The sequence below is a fragment of the Papio anubis genome, unplaced genomic scaffold, assembly GCF_008728515.1.
Source record: "Papio anubis isolate 15944 unplaced genomic scaffold, Panubis1.0 scaffold20, whole genome shotgun sequence".
Classification (NCBI taxonomy): Eukaryota; Metazoa; Chordata; class Mammalia; order Primates; family Cercopithecidae; genus Papio; species Papio anubis.
The window spans coordinates 237,671-261,727 of record NW_022162022.1 but is presented as its reverse complement, the minus strand read 5'-3'; the positions used below and the strand labels follow the sequence as shown (position 1 = coordinate 261,727).

Below are 24,057 nucleotides of genomic sequence, written 5' to 3'. Positions count from 1 at the left end.
ACAGTTTCAATGATACTATAGAACCCAACCCACTACATAACACTGTTTCTATGGAAAATGTGTTCCAAATTCTAATTTGAGAAGCCAGGGACTCATCTCTGCCAATCCAAGATCTCAACAGGGTAGAATTCACTCAATCATTTTGAATCTTTTTGTCACAAGGAAGGGCAGGGACTTAGAGGGGAAAGGTACCCAGGAGACAGTCGTCAGGCATCTATATAGACCTTACCTATCCACAGCTTCTCGTTTATCATGGTCAAAATCTTGTACCATTTGTCTCATTTGATTACATAAGTCTTGATTTGTATTTCTCAGTTTTTCTTCAGTCTCTTTAAGTTCCTAGACACAAAAGAATATACTTAGTACTTAGAGAAAATAAACATCATTTTCACTGATTAGTTTTATCTCATTTTTAAATATTTTCTGTGCTTTCTCTCTCCTCTATAACAATATTTGACATTATTTTTACAATTCTGCAAAAGAAAAAGTCTCTTCACGCTTTGATAAGAACATAGATTCATTTATTAGACAGGTAGCTTTCTGACAGGACTAAATGTTTAAATTTTGTATTGACTTTGAAATGCATAAAATGAAAATATTTAACCAGAGAAGTATTGGCTAGCTAATGCCTTAAAATAAGTCTCAGAGCTCAATAACCTTCAGCAACCATCTAAATAAGCAAAGTTTTACTTCTGGGTCAAGAGCTGGCTAAGGAGGAAAGAATACCTCTGTCAGCCATGCTACCAGAGAGGCAGAGAACTGGAACTACACTAACTTACCTTCCCATGAAACTACTAACCAATAGTTCACTAGCAAAGGGAAATCACTGGAACTCAGAATCACCTACTAATATACTTGTCTACTAACTCACATTGCCTCTTTATTTGCAAAAACTCTATTACATCTTCTGTATTTAATGAGGAAATAAAAATTCTTATAAAATATAAAAAATATTCTTAATCACCTGATTTTGTTGTTGTAAAACTTGAATTTCATTTTTAAGCAGCAGAATATCATCTCTGACAATATCAGAAGTAGAAGACTCAAGCCACAATTGATTCTTTGGTTTTTCTGAGGTATCTGTTTTAGTCTGAATGTTAAAAAGTCAAACGTTTTTCAAGTTTTAAAAAATTCTAAGTTTCACTTTGAAATAATTCCATACTTTAAAAAAATTGCAAACAGTACAAATAATCTCCATATAGCTTTCACTCATCTTCCCCCAATATAACTACAGCACAATGATCAAAACTAGTAAATTAACTATCAGGTAATCCACAGACCTTATACAAACGTTTCCAATTTGCCCCAAATGTCTGTTTTCTGGTCCAAGATCAAATCCATGATTCTGAGTGGCATTCAGTTGTCATGTTTAATTAGTGTCCTCCAATCTAGGGCAGCTCTTCAGTCTTTCAAACCCATGACGTTTTCTAAGAATACTAACCCATTATTTTGTAGGATGTTCCTCAATTTGGAGTTTTTAGGTTTATTAAAATCAGGTTATGCATCTTTGGCAAGCATGTCAAGAACTGGTATGTGCTCTTTGCAGGAGACACATGATATCACTATGTCTCACCACTGGTAATAATCAATTGAAGGTGGGATCTATCATCTCCATTGTAAACTTACTATTTTTTGTTTTATAATAAATGATAAGTATCTTATAGGATACTTTGAGACAATGCAAATATCCTATTTCTCATCATATGTTCTCCTACTAAGATCAAGCATTTATCCTATCTCTGTATGTATTCACTTATGTCATCATTCACTCATGGACATACATTTTATTCAATAAACACAATTTTAAAGATTCATGATAGACTTTGGCAAATTGCTTTCCAGAAATGCCATACAAACATATACTGTCAGGTAGTACATGGGTCTGCCCATCTCTCTTTGCCTCCAGTGGCAGTGATTATCTCTAAATAATTATCTTTGATGGGAAAAGAATATCTAACAATTGCTTTCATTTGTATTTCTTGTGTCATCACCAAAGTGGAACCTCTTATATACCTTCATTGTTCATTTGTTTTTCCATCTTCCCAGATTTATCTGTTTATATAATTTTGCATGTTTTCCTCTTAGTGAGTGTTTTCCTTACCTACGTTTCTTTTTATTCATTGATGGGGGTTACAAAGATTTTAAAAATATATCTACTCCATTTCACTTATTGTGTCCCTGGACTCGGAGCTGGGAGGTGGAGGTGGGCAGATCACTTGAGCCGAGGGCTGAAGTAACTCTGAGAAAAATCAGAGTTTAGATGGAGACTACCAAGAATTCACTATGGCAATAGAGCAGCTGGACAAAAAGAATACTCAAAGATGAGAGAGTTATTCCTTCAATCTATTGATCAACCAGACTACAGTGGGAAATGGAAAGGCTAAAAATCAGCACAATGCATGACCACTATCAACTGCTACACATGATAAAGTATATCTGTATAGCAAATGCCATTAGCAACTTTAATACAGAACAAAGAAAGCACCAAGACACCTGAGCTAAGGTTCAGACTCAAAATCAGGTTTCTAGTATCCTAAATCTTAGAGCACTCCCACCAAAATGCTTAAACTAATAAACTCTAATGTCTTAATACAAATTGAGAAACAAGCTTTCATCCCCATCCTTTTAAAGAAATGTAGGGCAACAATGAAAACAGCTTGATTTAAAGATGTTAAATATGCAGGGGGCAAGGCCGGGGGGAGTCTTTCTCATTTGTTGTTAATATTAAAACTTATGTTTTAGTCATCAAATACAGTTACTCAGAAGAAGGAATCAGGCTGGAAAAGATTTTGATAGCAAAAACACTGTTATTTCCAAAACATAAATTAGCCACAATTAAAATTCCACAATAATTAGCACAGAACATTATACATACTTTAGCAGAACTGTTTTAATGAACACAACTCCTAGTTTAAAAGAACAGGAGATAAAACAGTACTAAAGAAGGTGTAAACAATTATCTCCACCCAGGAGGAAAAGGAGTACACAACCTACGTTCCTTTTCCCTCTTCTTTTCCTTCTCTTAGTTATTAGGTGTTTTATATATTATTTTCTATTGGGAGTATAGATGGCTGATGATTTGTGAAATATGGAAGGGTAAAAAAAGGATCTATAAAGGAGAGCAGCCCTGAAGATCTCTGTGATAGCATGATATTGCAGAAATATCTTTGACTTACTTATTAGTCATGTGTTTAGTTTCAATTTGTCTGAAATTGGCTCTGTAAACTCAAAAGTGTCACAAAGTGCTCCAGCTTCATTTTCCTAACTGAAGAATACAGACGTGGATTTCAATGACTGACATAACCAGATTTTGTGCCTTTCCCATCTGTACCACTACCACTATATAATATCTGTACCACCATCACTATATAATTAATGTCCTCATATAGAATGACTTTTGTTATAAGAACATGGGCCAGGAAAATCTCATAGAAAATACTAAAGGATTTCTATGGAGGATTTATTTTAACTAGATTTTAGAGCACTGTTGGTAAAAACCAATCTTAAAGAAATGCAGATTCCTTGCAACAGAGAATACTTCCTTGTATTTATGGTAAAGGAATTTTACCTAATCGGTATCTCATTTACTAGGTGCTAAGAGTAACCAGAAAAAACATACAGGTGCTTTTCAACTTACAATGGGTTTATCACCCAATAAGCCCATTGTAAGTTGAAAATATCATTAAGTCAAAAATGCATTTAATGCATCTAATCTATTAAAATCACAGCTTAGTCTGTCCTACCTTAAATGCCCTCAGAACACTTACAATAGCCTACAGTTGAGCAAAGTCATCTAACACAAAGCTTCTTTTATAATAAACTGTTGAATATCTCATGAAATTTACTGAACACTGTACTGAAAGTGAAAAACAGAATTGTTTTACAGGTACTCGAAGCATGGTTCTACTGAATGCATATAACTTTTCCACCACTGTAAAGTCTAAAAATTGTAAGTCAAACATCCTAAGTCGGGGACTCTCAGCATCCCTTTAAAAATGGTATTTCCTTCTTTAAATTTTACTTCTAAAAATGTCAAATAAACCCCTGAAAGCCAAAGATTTATTAATTTTAAAAAGCGTAAAAGGGCTGGATGTGGTGGTTCACACCTGTAATCCAAAACCTTGAGAGGTTGAGGTGGGAGGATTGCTTGAGCCCAGGAGTTTGAGACCAGTCTGGGCAACACTGTGGGGACCTGTCTCTACAAAAAATATAAAAATTAGCCAGACATAGTGGCATGTGCCTGTGGTCCCAGCTACTCAGGTGGCTGAGGTGGGAGCATCGCTTTAGCCTGGGAGGTTGAAGCTACAGGGAGCCATGTTTCCACCACTGCCCTCCAGCCTGGGAGACAGAGTGAGGCCCTATCTCAAAAAAAAAAAAAAAAAAAAAAAAGTGTAAAAGTTTTCTTTATTGAGCCTTTTAAAAATGGTTTTTTAACTCGATAGGCTTTACAGACCTCAACCTCAATGCTTTTTTCATCCCTCTTCACTTGGTGGAGATCTTCGATTTTCTTATGACAGTCTTTGAGGTCATTTTGTAACTGAGACACCAGACGACGCTTCATTGAGTTGCTACCCAGCAAACGCTGCACTTCTGCCTTTAACTTCAGAATGAACTCATCTTTTGAAAGCTCTTCATTTGGGTCTTCTTGTTGTACAATGCTAATGGAGAAATTGTGATTTTTAAGATTAAATCAAGTAATAAATCAGATATGATTATTCCTCAAAAGCACTGACCACAGTGGTGAACATGTTTTGTCACCTACACAAATACATACTAGTATTTCAAAACAACTTTATATGTTGTCATACACAAGGATTATCACCTTTGCCATATCTCTATATACAGAAATACGTTTATTCACAGGAAGAGCCTTCTCAAGCTTAGTACTGCTGCTCACTGTAAGTAGCTTAGAAATGTGAACTTTAACATAATTTACATTTGTGTTATTGGAAAATTGCACACTGTATATACACGCCCTTTATGACTCTAACAGAAACAACATAAATATTAAGGAAGAAAAGAATACTAAACACTAGCCATCCTAACCAACAATTTCTGTTATTTTTTTCAACTCACTAAAACACAAGTCTGGGTGAATATCTGAGTAACTAGAAAAACACAAAAATAAAACCATGCTAATTTAAACCCAATTTTAGTTTCAATAAATTTAAAGATTGGAAGATTATCTGCTTCCTTGTCATAATGAATTAACAAGACTAACTTTATCATCCTCCTTAAAAAACTAGCAAACCAAATAAAGCAAATAAAATAATAGTTTTCAATCACTAGACAACAGGCAGCAGAGGCCAGTGATTCCTGAGAAAAGGAAAACAAACAAGGTGAGCTCTAAGATTACCCCAGCTTTCTGCCTGGAGAGTGTCCAGACCATAGCACAGGGAGATGAAACCCAAACAGAGCCCGGTAATCTCACTGAGTTTCAGAGAAAGAATTCAGAGTTTGGGGAGGCCAGAGTGGCTAGAATATGAAGGGGAGAAATACTGGGGAAAAAGAAGCTGCACAGAGAAAGAGCTCTGGAGATCTGTGTGTATACGTGTGGCTAGGGAAAAAAACACAGGAAATGAATAAGGCTGGGAATATGCTGTGTTTCAATGAGCCATAATGCAAAGACTTACTAATTTAAAGGGCATCAAATAATACCTTAGTAGTGGGGCTAAATTAGCCCTAGATTAAAGCCTGTTCTAAACCTGATCTATTAAAGTCTATAAAGAAAGCCTCGAAAGGATCAAACTGATTCCAAGTAACTTGTGTGTCACAGAAAAAGTACAACAGTATTTTTAAAAATATAGTAATATCTGGCATCCAAAACAAAATTCAAAATGTCTAGCATTCAATCAAAATTTATCAGGCATACAAAGAAGTAGGAAAAAAATATGAACTATACCAGGAGAAAAACCAATCAATAGAAACTAACCCGTCAATGACACAGACAATAGAATTAATATATTTCATATGTTCTAGAAGGTTAAGGAAGATATGAACATGTGGAGGAAACTGGAAGATATAGAAAGACCCAAATTAAACTTATAGAAAAAATTGTAATATCTGAAAAGTAAAATATACTGGATGGGATTAATAGCATATTTAAAACTGCAGAAGAAAAGATCAGTGAACATATAGATATAGCAAGAATACTATAAAATTAAAAACAAAGAGAAAAAAGACTAAAACAGACATACACAGAACATATTACATTTTCCAGCATATGTAACTGAAGTCCCAGAAGAGGAGCAGGATGCAAAACATATTTGAAAAGTAATGGCCAAATTTTTCCTAATTTGATGAAAACGAAAACCCCACAAAACCCAGAAGTTTGGTGAATCTCAAGCAGAAGAAACACAAAGAAAACCAGTATACATCACAGCAATGTCAGATTGCTGAAACCCAGTGATAAGAGAGTGTAGGAAGACTCCCAAAGAGAAGAGAACCAGAGAAAGGAATCCTGAATTCTGTGTATAAATTTGTACAAGCCTCAGTCTAAGCCCTGAACTATGCATGTACAGAACAACTCTCAAACCAGCATATCAAAGATTTTAAAAACTTAACTGAAATTTAAACCACACATTCAAGTCTCACAATGACTAACCCCTGAGGGATGCATACACAGGTTGGATTCAAAGCAATGTGGCAAAGGCTTGGAGAACCGAACTGAGATTTAAAACACCCATACAAATTCACAATGTCTAGTATACAATCTAAAATTACTTGACATGCAACTAACCAGAAAAATGTGGCCACTTCTTAAAAGACAATCAACAAATGATCCAAATGCTGAAACTACCACTAAAAGAGTTTGAAAAGTTTAAAGTAGCTATTATATCTCTGCTTTATGAAGTAAAGAAAAAGATACCTGAAGTGAATGAAAAAATAGGAATTCTTAACAGAAAAAGAAAAGGGATACAAGAACAAAATAGAAATGTTATTAAGTAAACAAAAGTTAAAAAAAAAACACAAAACTTTCACTAGATAGGCTCAATAGAGTATACATGACAAGAAAAAAAGGAGAGAACATGAAAATAGTCCAGTAACAATTATCCAAAATAAAAAGGAAAAACTATAGAAGAAAATGAACATAGCCTCAAGAAACTGTAGTATAATACCAAAAAAATCTAACATACATGTAACTGGAGACCCAAAAGGAGAGAACAAAGACACAGGGACAGAAAAGGTATTTAAGGAATATAATGGCTGACATTTTCACAAATTTGGTAAAAGACGTAATAAATTTACATATTCAAGAAGCTCAGAGAACCCAAAATGAGATAAACTAAAAGAAAAACACACCTAAACATATCATAATCAAAGTACCAAAAACTAAATATGAAGAAAAAAATTATTAAAGCAGCAAGAGAAAAAAACTATACATTACTGACAGAAACAATAATTCAAATAACAATGAATTTCTTCACAGAAACGATTGAGTCCAGAGAGAGTGGACCAACGTAGCTTTAATGTGCTGAAATAGAAGAACAATTGGTCAGGAATTGTATAATAAACAAATATAAGGATATTTTCATAAAAGGAAACAGACTCTGTCAAGCAGCGGACATGCTTGAGAAGAAATGGTAAAGAAAATTCATAGAAGATAATATTATACGATTCTGTTTGTATGCAATGCACAAAGCAGCCAAATCCAGAGAGACAGGAAGTAGATTAGTAGATTAGTTGTCTGGAGCTGTGGAGGCAGGTAATGGGAATGACTAGTAATAGGCATGGAGTTTCTTTGGGGGCATGTTGAAATGCTGTAAAATTAGGTGTGGTGATGACTGCACAGTTCTGTCAATATACTGAAAACCACTGAGCTGTATTCTTTAAGTGAGTGGCTCTTATGGTGTGTGAAATAATATCTCAATAAAACAGTAAAAAAAAAGAAAAAAGAAAGAAAACCCGAACACCTAATGTATGAGTTTCCTTTATATGAAGGCAAATCTAAAAATCTGTAGTGCTTAGGTGTGAATAACTGGGCATGAAAAAGCTAAGGGAAAAAAACAGAAAATGATTGCCCTAATAGATGAGACAGTAGTTAGCCTCAAGTTTACAATAGGAAAGAATATGGGCAGCTCGTGGCAATTTGACTTCTTGACCCGGGTGGTGGTCCCACGAATATTCACTTTCAAATAATTGATTAAGCTGTATATTTATGTTCCATGTTCTTTATGTGTATATTTCACAATTTGAAAGATTTAAAAAGCAGAATAAAACTATAGAAAGTACTAGAGAAATACCTTATTTTTAAATATCAAGAAACCATAAATGAAAACAGTGACAAATCTAACTATATAAAAATTATAAACAGGAAAAGTGATAACTCTCAATACTGGCTATGGTTACCAAAAAATAGGGACAGCCTCAGGACATGGGTAATAATGTAAACTTTAGGGTTGTTTAGTAATATGCATCAAAAAACTCAAATAAGTGTACACCATTTAGCAAGAAAATTATTCTACTTCTTTAGGAAATAAAGATGTGAATAAAGACTTGACTACGAGGATCCTTATAACAATGATACTGCATTATTTATAATAAAACTTTTAAACAGTGTTTTAGTAACTAAACTGATTCATTCATCTATATATTCACTAAAAGTAATATATAAAAATATTCACTGACATTCAAAGATTTCAGAATATACTAGTAAAATGACATTATAAAGAAATATTATCAATATTATCTCTTTTTTTTTTTTTTTTTTTTTGAGATGGAGTCTCGCTCTGTGGCCCAAGCTGGAGTGCAGTGGCCGGATCTCAGCTCACTGCAAGCTCCGCCTTTCGGGTTTACACCATTCTCCTGCCTCAGCCTCCCGAGTAGCTGGGACTATTTTATCTTTCAGAAACAAACAAAACAGATGATGTGCAAGTTTTATACTGAAATATTATAGCAGTTTCTTCATGGGAAGTAGGTGAGATTATTGGTGATTAGAAATTTTGATTAGAAAATCAAATTTTCTTCTTTTTTAGTCTGTATTTTCTAATTTTTTCATAATGGAGAATTAAATTACTTTTGAAAATAAATAGTTGACAGTATCTGCCCTTAAGATGATGTGATGAAAGTCTCAGTGGTCTTCCTCCACAAAACCCATAAGAAAAACATAATCATAAGAAAAATGTCATATTCCAATAGAGAGCCTTCCTACAAAATACTTGACTAGTATCCCTCAAGACTGTCAAGGTCATCAAAAACAAGTAAAGTCAAGAGAAATCTAAGGAAACACGACCCCTAAATGTAAAGGGGTAGCCTGGATGGGATCCCAAAACCGAAAAAGCATGTTAAATAAAAACTAAGGGCATTAGTAAATAAACCCTGGATGTTAATTAATAATAATATACCAATATTGGCTCATTAATTCTAACAAATGTACCATACTAACGTAAGGTATTAGTAGGGAAAAACGGATGCAGCATATCATATATAGGAACTCTGCATAAATTTTTCTGTAAATTAAAACTGTTCCAAAAATATTTTTAAAAGCCTTTATTAGAAACAAAAATAATAGTACCTGAGTTAAAATGTTTACTGTTCTTCAGTTTTGGATGATTCCAAATAAAATCTTAGAATACTGTGTGTGTGTGTGTGTGTGTCTGTGTGTGTTGAGAGAGAGAGAAAATGCATAAACTATTAGGTAGGCTTTTTAATGTTATAAAAGGAGCTTTTGCAATGCATTCTGCGACTTTTGTATATGTAATATATATATATTGTGTAAGTAGTCTGTCTGTATACAGATCTCATTTAAACCACTTCTATTTCCATTGAAGTAGAAAATATAAATTATAAGAAATATAAACTATTTTACAATATAACTTCCTGTGCTATAAGACATGGTGAAGTAACCTTAAGCAGAATTATTATTTTGCTCGGTTAACAAATTATGCATCCCCAGTTTCTTTTCTTACGGAATGCCGACCACTGAAATAGCACATCCTGTACTCCTAGAGGGAGCCAAGTCAGAGAGAGAGAGAAAGCGCTTGCTAAAATAATTTTCTCTTCTTTCCTCAAAGGGGAAAAAAATCAGTGGTGGTGACCAATCCTGAAAAAGGCTCACTACTGAGCCCTATGGAAGTCAGTTCTCCTAAATCCAAATAAACTGTAGTCCCTTATGAAGCCTGCTGAGAAGACCAAAGGGAAAAGGCATTCCACTTGTTAAATGTTTATTATTTGAGCTTAGCAGCCAACTATAATAAGGGAGAGAGGAAGCTGTCTGCAAGCTGCATGCAGCTTTAGCTACTCAAATTCCATGAATGTAAAATAGAACATTGAGGCTAAACCCTTAAAATTTACTAGGCAGTAGCTTGAGGGAGGAGGTAGTTGGTAATAAAAGCTTGTAGCCACCAATATTTGGGTCAGTGATTTGAAAGCAGCCCAAGTCAACTAAAATTCCCAACACAGGAAAATTATTGCTTCCTCTTATTCTAGGAATCACAGTAGACCAGGGGAAAGGGACAAATATCTTCTCTCCTTTATCTCCTTTCAATTTGATCTGAGTATAATTGCTTTTAGTTTTCCACGAAGCTAAAATATCACCTATTAGACTGCTGGCGGGTGGGATGACTACAAGCAAAACGTTTCTTCGCTTATCTTGTGCTTCACTGGATGTCTTTTTGCTAAGCCTCAGTGACTAATCACACTGTGCTTTATTCTTCACTTTCCCACTGAATGCGTCCATCATTCCTTTTACTATAATAATGATGTGGTATCTCAGGTTTATTATCTATAGGAATGTGCTTTAAGATGAGTACAGGAGGCCGGGCACAGTGGCTGAAGCCTGTAATCCCAGCACTTTGGGAGGCCGAGGTGGGAGGATCACCTGAGGTCAGGAGTTCAAGACCAGCCTGATCAACATGGAGAAACCTCGTCTCTACTAAAAATACAAAATCAGCTGGGCATGGTGGCGCACGCCTGTATTCCCAGCTACTCAGGAGGCTGAGGCAAGAGAATTGCTTAAACCTGAGAGGTGGAGGTTGTGGTGAGCCAAGATCACGCTATTGCACTCCAGCCTGGGCAACAAGAGCGAAACTCTGTCTCAAAAAAAAAAGATGAGTACAGGATTTTGGCTATGAGCACTAAGTAAATAGAAAGTGTAAAGGTAGCAGAATATATTTTAATAGACATTATGGAGAAGTAACTATTTGAAAAGATAAATATACATAACGTATTATTTATTCAATTCCCAAATTATAGCAGAAACTAAAAGTAATCACAAATTGGAGAAAAATCTTTTTTGGCATGAACTACGTCTTTAATCCTCAAAAATAAAAGACATGAAGAAAGGAGTTTAAGGCAAAAAGGTTTAACTGACGTGTAAATATGAACAGACAGATAACTGAACCTTTCTCAGGAGTTTGGGTTCAAGTACTGGTTCTGCTACTAATTGTCAGCCTTACTGAGCAAAGGAGTTCACTCTGGTTTTTCCAACTCTCACATAATAATATTGGATTTGATATTTTTCACGAGGTTGAGGATTAAGAACATTTTACAAAGTATGTGTTGAATTAATATAAAATTCATGTGACTTAATATAAAATCTGATTAGTGCTGTTTTAATCAACCATCTACTGAGTAACAATAGTAACAGCCATCATTTATCAACTGCCTAATATATGTTAGAATGTGTTACATGAGGCCTTTTATATTCATTATTTTAATCCTCAGTTTAACCTCCTAGGGATATTAAGCTTGATAAGAAAACAGGCTCAGAAAAGCTAAGAAATTTGTCCAAGCTCACGAAGCTAGTAATAAAATGGCAAAACTATTATTCAAAACAATCTGGATCTAAAGCCCATGCTCTTTCCACAAGCCCCTTAGAATTAATCTGGCATTAGCAGGAAATGAGGCATTCACAGTAGTGAATTTTCCAGGTGACTATATTAACATTTTATATAAATCTGTCTAAAAAAGATATAATGCACTTCGTTTATTGCTTTAATTTACTGACCAAAGTTGAAGTCTTTCTTTGACAACTTGGGATCATAACTGTGGACATTCTGATGTGGATCAAACATAGGTAAATGTGTAGAGCTATTTGCTGTGATACTCAGCAACTCCAGCCTGTTGGGTTTCCATAGTTTTCTCCCTGCTAAGGTTGAGCTGCTGGCTGAAGGACTATCTTTCCCAACCCTTGCCCTAGCCCTCTGCAGTAAGTTAGGAAATCAGACAATTCATGGGGTACAAATAAATCTAAGTCAATATGGTCCTGGGATAAGAACTTGAAGGTGGCTCCTACTAAATACATCATATAATCCAGTTCTGATATTTTCTTTCTTTCTTTTTTTTTTTTGTTTGAGACTGAGTCTCACTCTGTCTCCCAGGCTGGAATGCAGTGACGCGATCTCGGCTCACTGCAAGCTCCACCTCCCGGATTCACGCCATTCTCCTGTCTCAGTCTCTCGAGTAGCTGGGACTACAGGCGCCCGTCGCCACGCCCGGCTAATTTTTTGTATTTTTAGTAGAGACGGGGTTTCACCGTGCTAACCAGGATGGTCTCGATCTCCTGACCTCGTGATCTGCCCCCCTCGGCCTCCCAAAGTGCTGGGATTATAGGCGTGAGCCACCGCGCCCGGCCCAGTTGTGATATTTTCTTCTTTGCTTCCTTCTGGATAGTAGCGCTGTGATTTGTAGGGATGACAGTCCCTGAAGACAGACCTCTAGATAAATGCAGCCTTACAATAAACTCAAATATTATCTTCTTTCACAGTATCACCTGATCACTTTATATTTCAACTTACTGAATCTCGTCTTACTGTTCTTAAAATGGAATCACAGTCTCAAAATATGTAACTTCTAAAACCTGTCGTATTGCAAACTTTTCAGGACATTTATATATTTGTATTTAGTTGTGTAATACCTGAAATACAATATGTATTAAACACTCTCAGGAAACTGTTATTCAGTAATGATGGCAAACTCCGTCTTAAACTATAAACAAAAGGGTGGCGGTAAGGGCTAAACGCATCCAAAAATCTTTCCTTAACCTAAATACAATCTCCTCCAAACATCGTATCTCTCTTCCCTATCCAAAACCAGTACAGGAAATGTGTAAATCCCACCTTTATGCATCACACATAACATTGAATGCATAGCACTTAGTTGTTTCCAAGAATGTTTCTTTCTCCGTGACCAGAAAACACGTAAGCTCCCTGTGGGAAGGACAGTTCCTATCTCATCTTTTGTACTCTATTCCGAGAGCCTTGAAAGCACCTTCCATGCAGCAAGTGCTTCTAGAGTCCTTTCACTGTTTAATTCTCCTTCTACCACCACCACTACTCCCTCCCCAGTCAGTCTCTGGCAGGAGTGATAAAATACTTCCTTCTATGAGATTGCTAAAATATCTGTATTAAGCAGTAGTATAAAAGAAACAATCTCCACTTTAAAAGTAAGGTTATAGTAAGGTTCCTAGGAAAAATTAATGTATATTTTTCATATATCACTGATAAATGCAAGGTATCTGCATTCAATATACAGTGTTAACATATGAAAATAATACGCTTTCACCTTAAAACAGATAGCATGCATCATCAGTATTATTAATGTTGGTTCTTCTACAGTAAACTAAAATATTCTTTCCGTACCTGTTAACTTTGGATTTTTTCCAGTTGACCTTTTTAATACCCAAATCCACATATGATTCAGTGAGTTCTATATTTAATTCTCCTTCTGAGTCACTTGGATGTATTCCTAGTTTTGCAGCAGATTCATAGAGAGAAATTTCATCTTTTAGTTCTGTTAATTCTTCCTACAACACAAAATTATTAAAAATAATTTTCATTATTTTCCTATATGAAGAAATCATTCTATATTTCAAAATTTGTTTTAATGATCAACAGAAGGCAAAAAAACTTCTTCAAATATATTATTAGTATACATTATACTTTATAAAGGCCAGCATATGTCAGGTTTTCAAGTAAAACCTAAAGGAATGAGAAAACAAACATAAGGATTTCCTCTCACACCTCTGTCTCTTAGATTTTGTCCTCTGTGGAAAGTGGTGTGTTCCTTGGACTGAAATGCTGATGGTGGCACTTTCTGGCTTACTATAGTACAGGACAAAGTACGCTGGTTTGCCAAGAACGTGTTGTACTATAGCCTGCCAGTGGTGAAAAGGCAAAATACCTCTTTCGGTGGAGGTAATAATGGAACTCTTCTCCCATATTTTCCTCCCCCTCCAGTGGAAAATTAAGTAGCACTGGAGGAGAACATGACAGAACTGCAGCAAAATTCAATATTCCTCACCCCCACAGATGAACTGATCTCTGGGATACACCCAAAGATGAAAGGACATGCCACTTGAAGGAGGTGGCAGGGAGACTGGCAGGAAGTGCAGGGCCTTGGCTCTGCAATTAGTCAGACTTAGGTTTGACTTGCCAACTGTGTGAAGGAGATGGTGAACAACTCCCATGGGCTGGTTTGAAGGTGGTCCAACCACCTCTATTATACAAAGAAATCCAAGATTCAAAAAGGTGATGTAACTACTGCCTAATTCAGATACCCATAGAGTCTCTTCCAAGTGGCAACACTCACTTGCAAAGCCTTGTTCATGTTTTCACTCATAGTATGTGCCTTCTGTGCTTGCTGCAGCTGGAATTGTAGCTGAGCCACCTCTTGTACTGACCCTGCAAAGGAAAGAACCGTAGGATACACTGAAAAAATGTAAAGGGACAAAGTACTTACGATCTACAGAAGACTTGAATCCACTGAGGCTACAGAAAGTAAAATTCTGCTTTATTACTACTGTCTCTTTAGAATACATAGAGCCCATGGGACCCAGAAGGCATAGGTCTGGGCCAGACATTTCCCAGATTTAGTATGGCATCCTATATGACCTTGGGCAGTTAAAGGCATGGGCTACTATGACCTTTTTATGAATCAAATCAGCCTTATCTACAGACCTTAACATTCCAGAAGTCCTTTAATAGGAGGATAACACTCCAACTCATGGAAAGCCAAAGAAAAAATTCTTTGGAACCCATTTCTACCCTGCAATAAGAAAACTACATTGTGCTGCCTTTAACTTCTTTGTAAATGCTTTTCTATCCAGCATCCCCACCTCCACATGTAAATGAAGTATATTAGGTTTATAATTCTGAAACTTTAGAAACCTAATATTTTAAATGTACTGGGCAAGGTGGTGGGGGGACTGTTCCCAATTTAAAACGGACATTATTAGGTTTCAAAAGAAAATGACCATCTGGGAAATGATTAAGTGAAGCAATGATGGCATAAAGAAAATAATATTTTCAAAGCATTTAACAGCCAGGAAAAAGGCTCACCAAGTAATGCCAAATGAAAACAATGGCTATAAAACTAAACAGGGAGAGGCCCTTAATAAAGCATAATCCAAATTTTGCCCCCTACCAAGACACATATACACATATATTTAGGCAGTCTTTGACTTTAGTACTTTCAGCTTTTGAATAACCCACCCTTTCACATATTGTACCAACAGTCTAAATTACCTTTCATATGCCAAAGTGTGACTTTCATGTATCAGTTAATGAGTAACTGTTGACCTGCTTTCACAATGTGAGCTACTTACCAGCAAACAGGGAAGTTTTGTCTATATAGTGGTGTTTGTACAAACGTGATTTTATTGTTCTTTGCTCTAATATCATTTTATAAAAATTAATAAGAAATAAAACAACTGCTGAAACTAAAATGATAGGAAGCATATGTCTCAAACTTAATACCATAAAGACCATATTACAAATCTGAAGCATGACAAAAATGTAACTCTCTGGCCTCAACTGACTAGGTAAGTCACTATTCCATCATGAGGGGAGAAATATGACAGAAGTCGTACAAAGGATAGAACTATATGATCAAATATTGGGCCTAAAAAAGCAAAATATAATGGGATTTTACAATCATTTTCAGTTTTCAGGAATAGAAATTACCTTATAACGTATTTTATTGTTCATTTTTTGCATGTTCAGCTTTAGTATGCTTTCAGAAATGCATTACATAAAGAAGTTGGGCATTGTCTATGTGTGTACATTCATTTCATCTGAAGGAAATACATTCAAACACTAACAATAATTATCTCAGTAGAATGATGGTTATTTTTATTTGGTACTTTATATTGGTCTCCAGCTTCCAAATTATTTAATAAAAACAAACTAAACCTTTATATATATATTTTTTCTTTTCTTTTTTTTTTTTAAGAAATTTATTGCTGATTGTGATTTCTGTCCCTTCTGGATTTTTACAATTCATGGATCCTACTATATTCTTTCTGCATATTGAACCAGCCTTCTGGGGAGACAGTGGCCCTACCAGACACCTACCGGACTGCAACAAGTGGGCACACTGCTTTTGACTCTCCTCTAGACTTCTCGTCAACCTATTAATGATCTCAGTCTTTTCTAACTTGATTGCTTCTTGATTCCTTTCCAGTTGTTTCACATGATCTTTCAAATGAGAGCAAATGTCTTCCTAAATAGAAAAAAAGTTCAGCAAGTCATTTTCGTAAAGAGTTTTAATAAAGAGTAAACTAAAAATTATGATACATAATTAGATTTGATGTCAAATACAAGATCATCACATGGGAGCATCTCCTCTTTTACAAGGTAAAGGGCACAGAACTGGGAGTTAAGAGCTTGGGTGAAGCTTCAGCTCTTCAGTCTGTTTCTTCTTTTGTAATTATGCTAATAATAATTATGCTTCTTTTGTAATTATGCTAAAGTTTCCTTCGACTCTATATTCACAAGACAATGTTATTCAAAAATTAGATTTTATTCAAGCCAAAGAAAATGTATTACATTCCTATACATATTTTATACTGTCAGTATTAAGTGTATGTATATATATTTAGGCAGACTACTTTGAATCATGCAATTTGTATCCCAAAACAGTAAGGATACAGACAAACACATGAAAACTCACTGTATTCTAAGCAGCCAAAAGTTCATTCCATTAAGAGCAGCCAAAAATAATCTTTCCCTCTTCTGAAATTCTGTTAAACTTGATCTATTTCTCTCTTATCTTTCTCCACCTTTTAGACATCTTACTTCTCTTAACAGCCCCCTTGAAGGTGCTTCTGCAGTGCGTTAGACATATCAAGTGCTGTAACAAACACTTGAAAAATAAATGACAAAGAAAAATAGGGTAAATGTGTATATGTATGTGTGTAACTATATGGGATTACATAAAATACAGAGTGTGTATGCAATATACTCAAGTTTCTTCCAAAAGAAAATGTGTTTGGGTGTAATGAACCACGGGAGCCCCGAGTCCAGGTAGAATAAATACACTGCCGAAATTATCACCTTTCTTTCAAAAAAGGCTACAAAGGCTGAATTCCAGGCAAACGGCAGAGCATGGGAGAGGCAGAGGAGTGAATTAAGTTAATTAATTGAAATTACCCGAGAAAACCTAAAGAAAATAAAAAATAAGAAGAATACTGAGAAAGGGCTTTGAAGTAGAGAAAAGGCCTTAGGCTTTTGCTGCCTGATCCATAGTATAACCTAAAGCCCAATAATACCTTAAGGATTCTAACACAAGGTACATCCCATACGAGCAGTAACAGAGAAGTACCTTGAAGCAAAGAGACTCCGAAGTCTCCCATTTTAGCTTAAAAATTCATGTGAATTTTGTATTCTATTTCATAATGAAGCTGTGTTTGCTTTAAATTTTTTCTACTAAATTTTTGAGCAAAATGAAGCTTCTGGAAACTAGTCCATGTTTATTCAGCACTGCAAACCTCCTGGCACACTGCTGCTAATTCCAGGCCAGCTTGAGAAACCTGGTTCTAAAGCACCAAAGTAACGTGGTAAACACAATGAATGAGCTCATATTAATGACAGCATGACAGTAATGACAGCGAGAAGGGGTGGGGAGACTGCTAATATTTATATTCTGGGGAGGTCACAATAGTATTAACGAAGAACTGGGAACTACCAAACAAACTTAAAGAAAAGGTAGGTATAAAAAAAATTGTAAAGAAAAGGCAGATTCTGCCAATAATTTGACTATATGTTACAACCAATTAAACTATGGTGTATCCTGTTGACAAGTTCAGGAAAACAGCTCATACTCATAAAACTTTAAAGTTTTAATACCAAAAATCAAAAAAGGATGAGAAGTTCAACGCTGGCCATGATTAGCTTGAGTAGTTCAAGATTGATATGAGCAGACATTTTTCAAGACTGAGACAAGTGTAATGATAAAGAGATGACGGCTGAACTCCAGCCTGGGCAACAGAGCGAGCCTCCATCTCAAAAAAAAAAAAAAAAAGAGAGATGATAGAGATGACAGCTGAATCTGTGGGAGGGAAAAGAACTGGACAGGGTTCTAGCGCACAGGAAAATGAGGACTGGACCACACACAGAGATGTCTGTGGGAGTCTCTAAGCCAACAGAAAGTGTTCAAAGTGGAGCCTTTAAATATAACATTAAAGAAAAGGTAGAAGGTTATGACATAGAAACCGAAGTCCATGACTTCACCAAAAGCTGAAGATTTCAAGGAGACGGAAGGAAAAAAGTAATATACCAACAAGGAGATAATCAGAGATCTTAACATGACACTTCTATGAATGGCAGGAGGTAAAAGTCAGTTTGATGGAGAGAGCCCAGGAGATAGTTTACTAGGAGAGAATTATGACATTGGAGGAACACTGTGAGCTCCAAGAAGCCATTTCTTTCACCTTTTCTGTCTCACTAAAAAAATTCAAGGGAAAATCAGCCAAAAAAAAAAAAAGAACTATTATAATATGTTGTGAGTGCATACAATCTTTTCTACCCAGAAAAGCTGGTGTCTTAAGAAAAACTCTAATAATTTTATGATCCATAAATTTCTCAAAATATACTAGTTACAGACTTTTTTTAAAATTTTAGATTCAGGGGATATGTGTACAGGTGTGTTACATGGGTATGTGGCATGATGCTGAGGTCTGGGCTTCTGTTAGGCACTTTGGAATCACCACTTTGCAAAGCAGCTATGCAATTATATGCAGAGCCTAACACCAGTGCCATGCTCTGTTAAAAATAAATAAATAAAACAAAGTAAAAGAACATAACAGTGGGAAAATACCTTAACGCCTTCAATTTATGTGTTGAGGAGTCTGAAGGCCACCCAGCACAGAATCAAGAATTTGTTCTGACTTTAGTGTAGAGTTCTTCTAGTGGTGGGAGGGGGCGTGCAGTGGACAACAGAGAATGCAGTGGGCACAGGAGTAGAAAACATTATAAATTCCTTCCAACCCATCCCTAATGAAACTGTGTTGAAGTCAACAGAGAATGGAGACCCTGAACCCAATAAGGAAAAGCCACCAGGATCCATTCTTCTCTAGTCATCCAAGAAGGGCTAGTGTCCAAGTCCAACTAACTTCAATGTTACCCTGTGTTTGGCCAAAATTAACTTTAAAATAAAATAAATAAAATAAAAATTTATGAAGCGACATCTCAAATTCCATTTGTTTAAATATTCTATAAAGTAGACTTTTCAATAATTTGGGATAGCCTTCTTTTTTTTTTTTCCTGGAAACAGAGTCTCACTCTGTTACCCAGACTGGTGTGCGGTGGTGCAATCACAGCTCACTGCAGCCTCGACCTCCTGAGCTCAAGCAATCCTCCCACCTCAGCCTCTCAAGTAGCTGGGACTACAGGCACATGCCACCATGCCCAGCTAATTGTTTATTTTTTTTTTGTAGAGACAAGGTTTCATTATTTTGCCCAGGTTAGTCTCGAACTCATAGGCTCAAGTGATCCACCTGCCTCAGCCTCCCAAAGTGCTGGGATTATAGCCATGAGCCACCGTAACTGGCCTTCATCTTTCCCTGCTCCTATATATCCTCCACATTGATCAAATTCACAATGTTTTTTCTATATAAAATAAATACATAATGAAATAAATACAATAAAAACTCATGTAAATACATGTAAAAATAAAATAAAATGATAAACAATTATTGCCAGTAACGCACTCCTATATAATTCTACCTAAAAGCATGGAAAAATTAGAGGCAGCTATACAGGTCAGAAATAACCCAAATCAGCATGAATTTTAAGTGTGGTGAAATTTTCCATACCCTCAAATCAATTTTGAAATTATGTTAAGAAAAATGCATTCTGAAATGTTATTCACTCAAGTGATTACCTAGAGTTATGGAGCACAAGCAAACTCACCACCTGACTCACATTAGCTTTCAATATTTTATTCCCCCTTGAGTGAAAATAATAAAAATTCACTATGCAATATGCTCAAGATACACATCTCTTTAAGATTCAAATCTGATTAATCTCATCAGGCTGTCTTCCTTATTTCATAAATTATACTGTCTTCAAAATTTACTTTCCTCCCAAGAATCATTTCTCAACAGACTGTATTGACAGGTGAATTACCAAATGCTGGCAGACTCAAGTAAGGCTTTCTACCGATTAAGCTTCCAAGGTAACCTCTCAGTTTCCAGCCAGCCGCTGGCAGACTCATTTGTTTTGGTCTGGATTTATTCTAGGACCATATAAACAATATGCACAAATACTCTACAAATAAAGGACAAGTAATGTGAAAGTTGAGAAAGTACTAATAATCATATAAGAAGTAGGGTTTCCAAAAGTATATCTTTAGGATGTATTCTCAGATTAAAATATCACTGGTTTTTTTTGTTGTTGTTGTTTTTTTGGTCAGATGGAGTCTCACTCTGTTGCCCAAGATGGAGTACAGTGGTACAATCTCAGCTCACTGCAACCTCCACCTCCCGTTCAAACGATTCTCCTGCCTCAGCCTCCCAAGTAGCTGGGATTATAAGCGTGCACCACTGCACCTGGCTAATTCTTTTTTTTGCATTTTTAGTAGAGACAGGGTTTCACCATGTTGGCCAGGGTGGTCTTGAACTCCTGACCTCAGGTGATCCGTCCGCCTTGGCCTCCCAAAGTGCTGGGGTTACAGGCATGAGCCACTGTGCCCAGCCAATATCACTGGCTTTAAGTTTCACTCACGTCCCACACAATCTAACATTTACTACAAACATTCAAGATTTCTATATGATGAACCATAAAATATCAGTTACAAAACTTAACCAGCTTTACTTGTTGATAACAGTTGCTCATTTGAAATCATCCCAACCTGTTCTTTAAGTGCGGTGACTGTGGCATCCAAATTCTTTTGTAAGGACAATACTTGCTCTTCGTACTTCTTTGTGAGGCCCATAACAATGCTCTCATGCTGTTCTCTAGCTCGTTGAAGTGATTCAGAATGATGAAGGTCCACTAGCTGCTGCTTCAAGCTTTCCAGAGCCATTTCAGTTGTTCTGGACTTCTTGATCATCTAGTAATACACCCAGGATATCCATGTTTAAAATATACACAGAGTATTTTAGCTCTGTGCTGTCAATAAACTTACTTTTACTATACACTAAAACTCAAGCATGTTTTAATGAGAGCAGAGAAGGGGTTTCCACTCAACATGGCTCAAGCTCATTAAAACGTCCCTAGCTGGGAACCTCCAGGCCCACAGTTGTTGGAAACAATGTTCCCTGAGAAAATACATTTGGTAGTCACCTGAGGGGAGCGAAAGAGAATTTTGCGCAGCATGGTGGATGTGGCTATCAGGCACGGAATCTGCGCTGCTGTGATGGCCCCAGTGCTGTTTGCATTGCTCTATGACCAAAGTGTGGGGTAACCCAATTGTTAGGTCATAGACAAATGACAACTGTTCCTTGAAAGACTGATGAAACTTGTCAATGGTCACTTTTTAAAAACAAAGTTTTCAAAGCTCTAACTGCACAGTTGGTATTGTAGGCAAAATCATAGCCCCCTGAAATGCCCATGTCCTAATCCCCAAAACCTGTGAATAAGTTATATTACATGACAAGGGAAAATTAAGATTGTACATGGAATTAATATTGCTAATTAGACTGCCTTAAAATAAGGTGAGTAGCCTGGATTATCCAGGTGGGCCCAGTGTAACCACAGGGTCCATAAATGAGGAAAACTAAGGCAGAAAAGTCAGAACCAGAAAGACTTATTAACCAGCCATTCATTGCTGGCTTCGAAGATGGAAATGGGCCACAAGCTAAGGAACACAGGTGGCCTCTAAAAGTTGGAAAGAGCAAGAAAATGGATTCTCCCCTAAAGCCTCCGGAAAGCAATGCAACCTTGCCGACACCCTGATTTTAGCCTAGTGACATCCATGTCAGACTTCTGACCTCCAGAACTGTGAGATAAATTTGTGTTGTTTTAAACCACTGAATTTGTGGTCATGTTACAGCAGCAATAGGAAACTAATACACTTGGTGATTCTGCTGCTTACATAAAAAGATTACAAAGTTATAACCTTTCACTACATAAAAACAACTTAACTTTTGAATCTAGTAACTACTGGTTTTCAAAAAGTTAAAAATAATCTATATTACATACAAAAATTAAAATTTCAAAAGAGAATTATTTTTCATTCTATTCCAGAGATTGCCTATTTGTTCCATACTGCTTTCATTGCTAAGAGATCCATCCACTGAATGACATAGATAATTTGTGCCAGGCAGGGTTCTAAGCACTAAGCACATAATGACCACACAGAAAAGGTCTAAGCTCTTACTACTTTCTAGTGGGAAGATACAATAAATAACAAGTAAACAAATGAGACCATTTCAGATAGTTATAGAGTAATAGAATATGGTGCAATGAAGGTGAGTTGGAGGATGCAGCTATGGGCTACCTTACATATAAAGTGAATAAGAAGTCCTCTGAAAAGGTGACTGTTTTTAGCTAAGACCTGAAGGATGAAGAGGAGCCAGACATGAGACAACACTGTTTAAACTCTTTCATTAAACCATCCTCAGACTTAGCTACAAGTCTGAGGCAAAACCAAGCTCGTTATTTCATAGTCATTTTCTTTTTTTTTTTTTTTTTGAGATGAAGTCTCACTCTCGTCCCCCAGGCTGGAGTGCAATGGTGCGATCTCAGCTTACTGCAACCTCTGCCTCCCAGGTTCAAGCGATTCTCCTGTGTCAGCCTCCCGAGTAGCTGGGATTACAGGCGCCTGCCACCACGCCCGGCTAATTTTTGTATTTTTAGTAGAGACGGGGTTTCACCATGTTGGCCAGGCTGGTCTTGAACTCCTGACCTCAGGTGATCCACCCACCTCGGCTTCCCAAAGTGCTGGGATTACAGGTGTGAGCCACGGCGCCCGGCCGTCACTTTCATTATTAACCCTGCCCTCTGCCAAAAAATGAATCAACCACCACCAGGCTTAGCTACCAATGACTTATGACTATTTCCAAAAATCAAATGGCTATCTCATTAATCAAACAATGTGAATGTGTCACCACTTTAAACTCAAGTCTAAAGAACAGTTCTCCAAATGGAGAAGCAGCAGGAAAAATAAAAATAAAAATTTTTAAAAAGCTTCTCGGGATACCAATTCTGAAGGAAACTATTTCAGTCAGGAAATTTAAGTTCTAATGCTTTGTCAATAACTTCAAAGTTCTTCTAAATTTAGTCCTACCCTACAAAAAGTTTTGTTAAATAACTAAACTTTTAACTTTTTTACCATACATAAGTTAAAATACGTACCTGTTCTTCATTGACTTTTAATGCTTGTATTTGAGTCTCCAGTGCTTTTATTTGAGCTTCAAGCTGTATCTCTCTTTCTTTTCCATTCTGAAAGAGTTTCTGTGATTCTCGAAGGCTGAGAGTCAAACCATCCTTTTCATCTATGGTATTAAAAATGTTTATATAAATAATGTTACTGTAGAGGGACTCCAATGTTACAATCCCTATCAGATATCACATCTGTATCATATATAAATGTTGTTGAATTAAATTTAATTCAGAAAAATGAACTTTAGTTGATTTAGAGAAAACCAAATTATTTTATTTATTTATTTATTTATTTTGAGACAGGGTCTCGCTCCGTCACCCACGCTGGAGTGCAGTGGCACGATCGTGGCTCACTACAACCTCAGCCTTCCGAGTAGCTGGGATTACAGGCACCTGCCACCACTCCCAGATAATTTTTATATTTTTAGTAGAGATGGGGTTTCACTATGTTGGCCAGGCTGCTCTCGAACTCCTAACCTCAAGTGATCCACCCATCTCAGCCTCCCAAAGTGCT

The 24,057-nt window shown here is 36.3% G+C and overlaps 1 protein-coding gene across 1 annotated transcript in view; it reads right to left on the bottom strand.

The window, feature by feature from the left end:
- Nucleotides 1–24,057, bottom strand: part of LOC116268500 (centrosomal protein of 152 kDa-like) — a 73,533-nt gene that overhangs the window by 29,718 nt on the left and 19,758 nt on the right. Inside the window, exons 8-15 of the mRNA XM_031661594.1 lie at nucleotides 23,517–23,656; nucleotides 21,070–21,270; nucleotides 16,293–16,440; nucleotides 14,530–14,621; nucleotides 13,581–13,744; nucleotides 4,454–4,658; nucleotides 965–1,090; nucleotides 230–339 (exon numbers count right to left, since the gene is read on the bottom strand). Of these exons, the coding sequence (XP_031517454.1) occupies nucleotides 230–339; nucleotides 965–1,090; nucleotides 4,454–4,658; nucleotides 13,581–13,744; nucleotides 14,530–14,621; nucleotides 16,293–16,440; nucleotides 21,070–21,270; nucleotides 23,517–23,656 (1,186 nt within the window). The remainder of the gene's footprint in view (nucleotides 1–229; nucleotides 340–964; nucleotides 1,091–4,453; nucleotides 4,659–13,580; nucleotides 13,745–14,529; nucleotides 14,622–16,292; nucleotides 16,441–21,069; nucleotides 21,271–23,516; nucleotides 23,657–24,057) is intronic.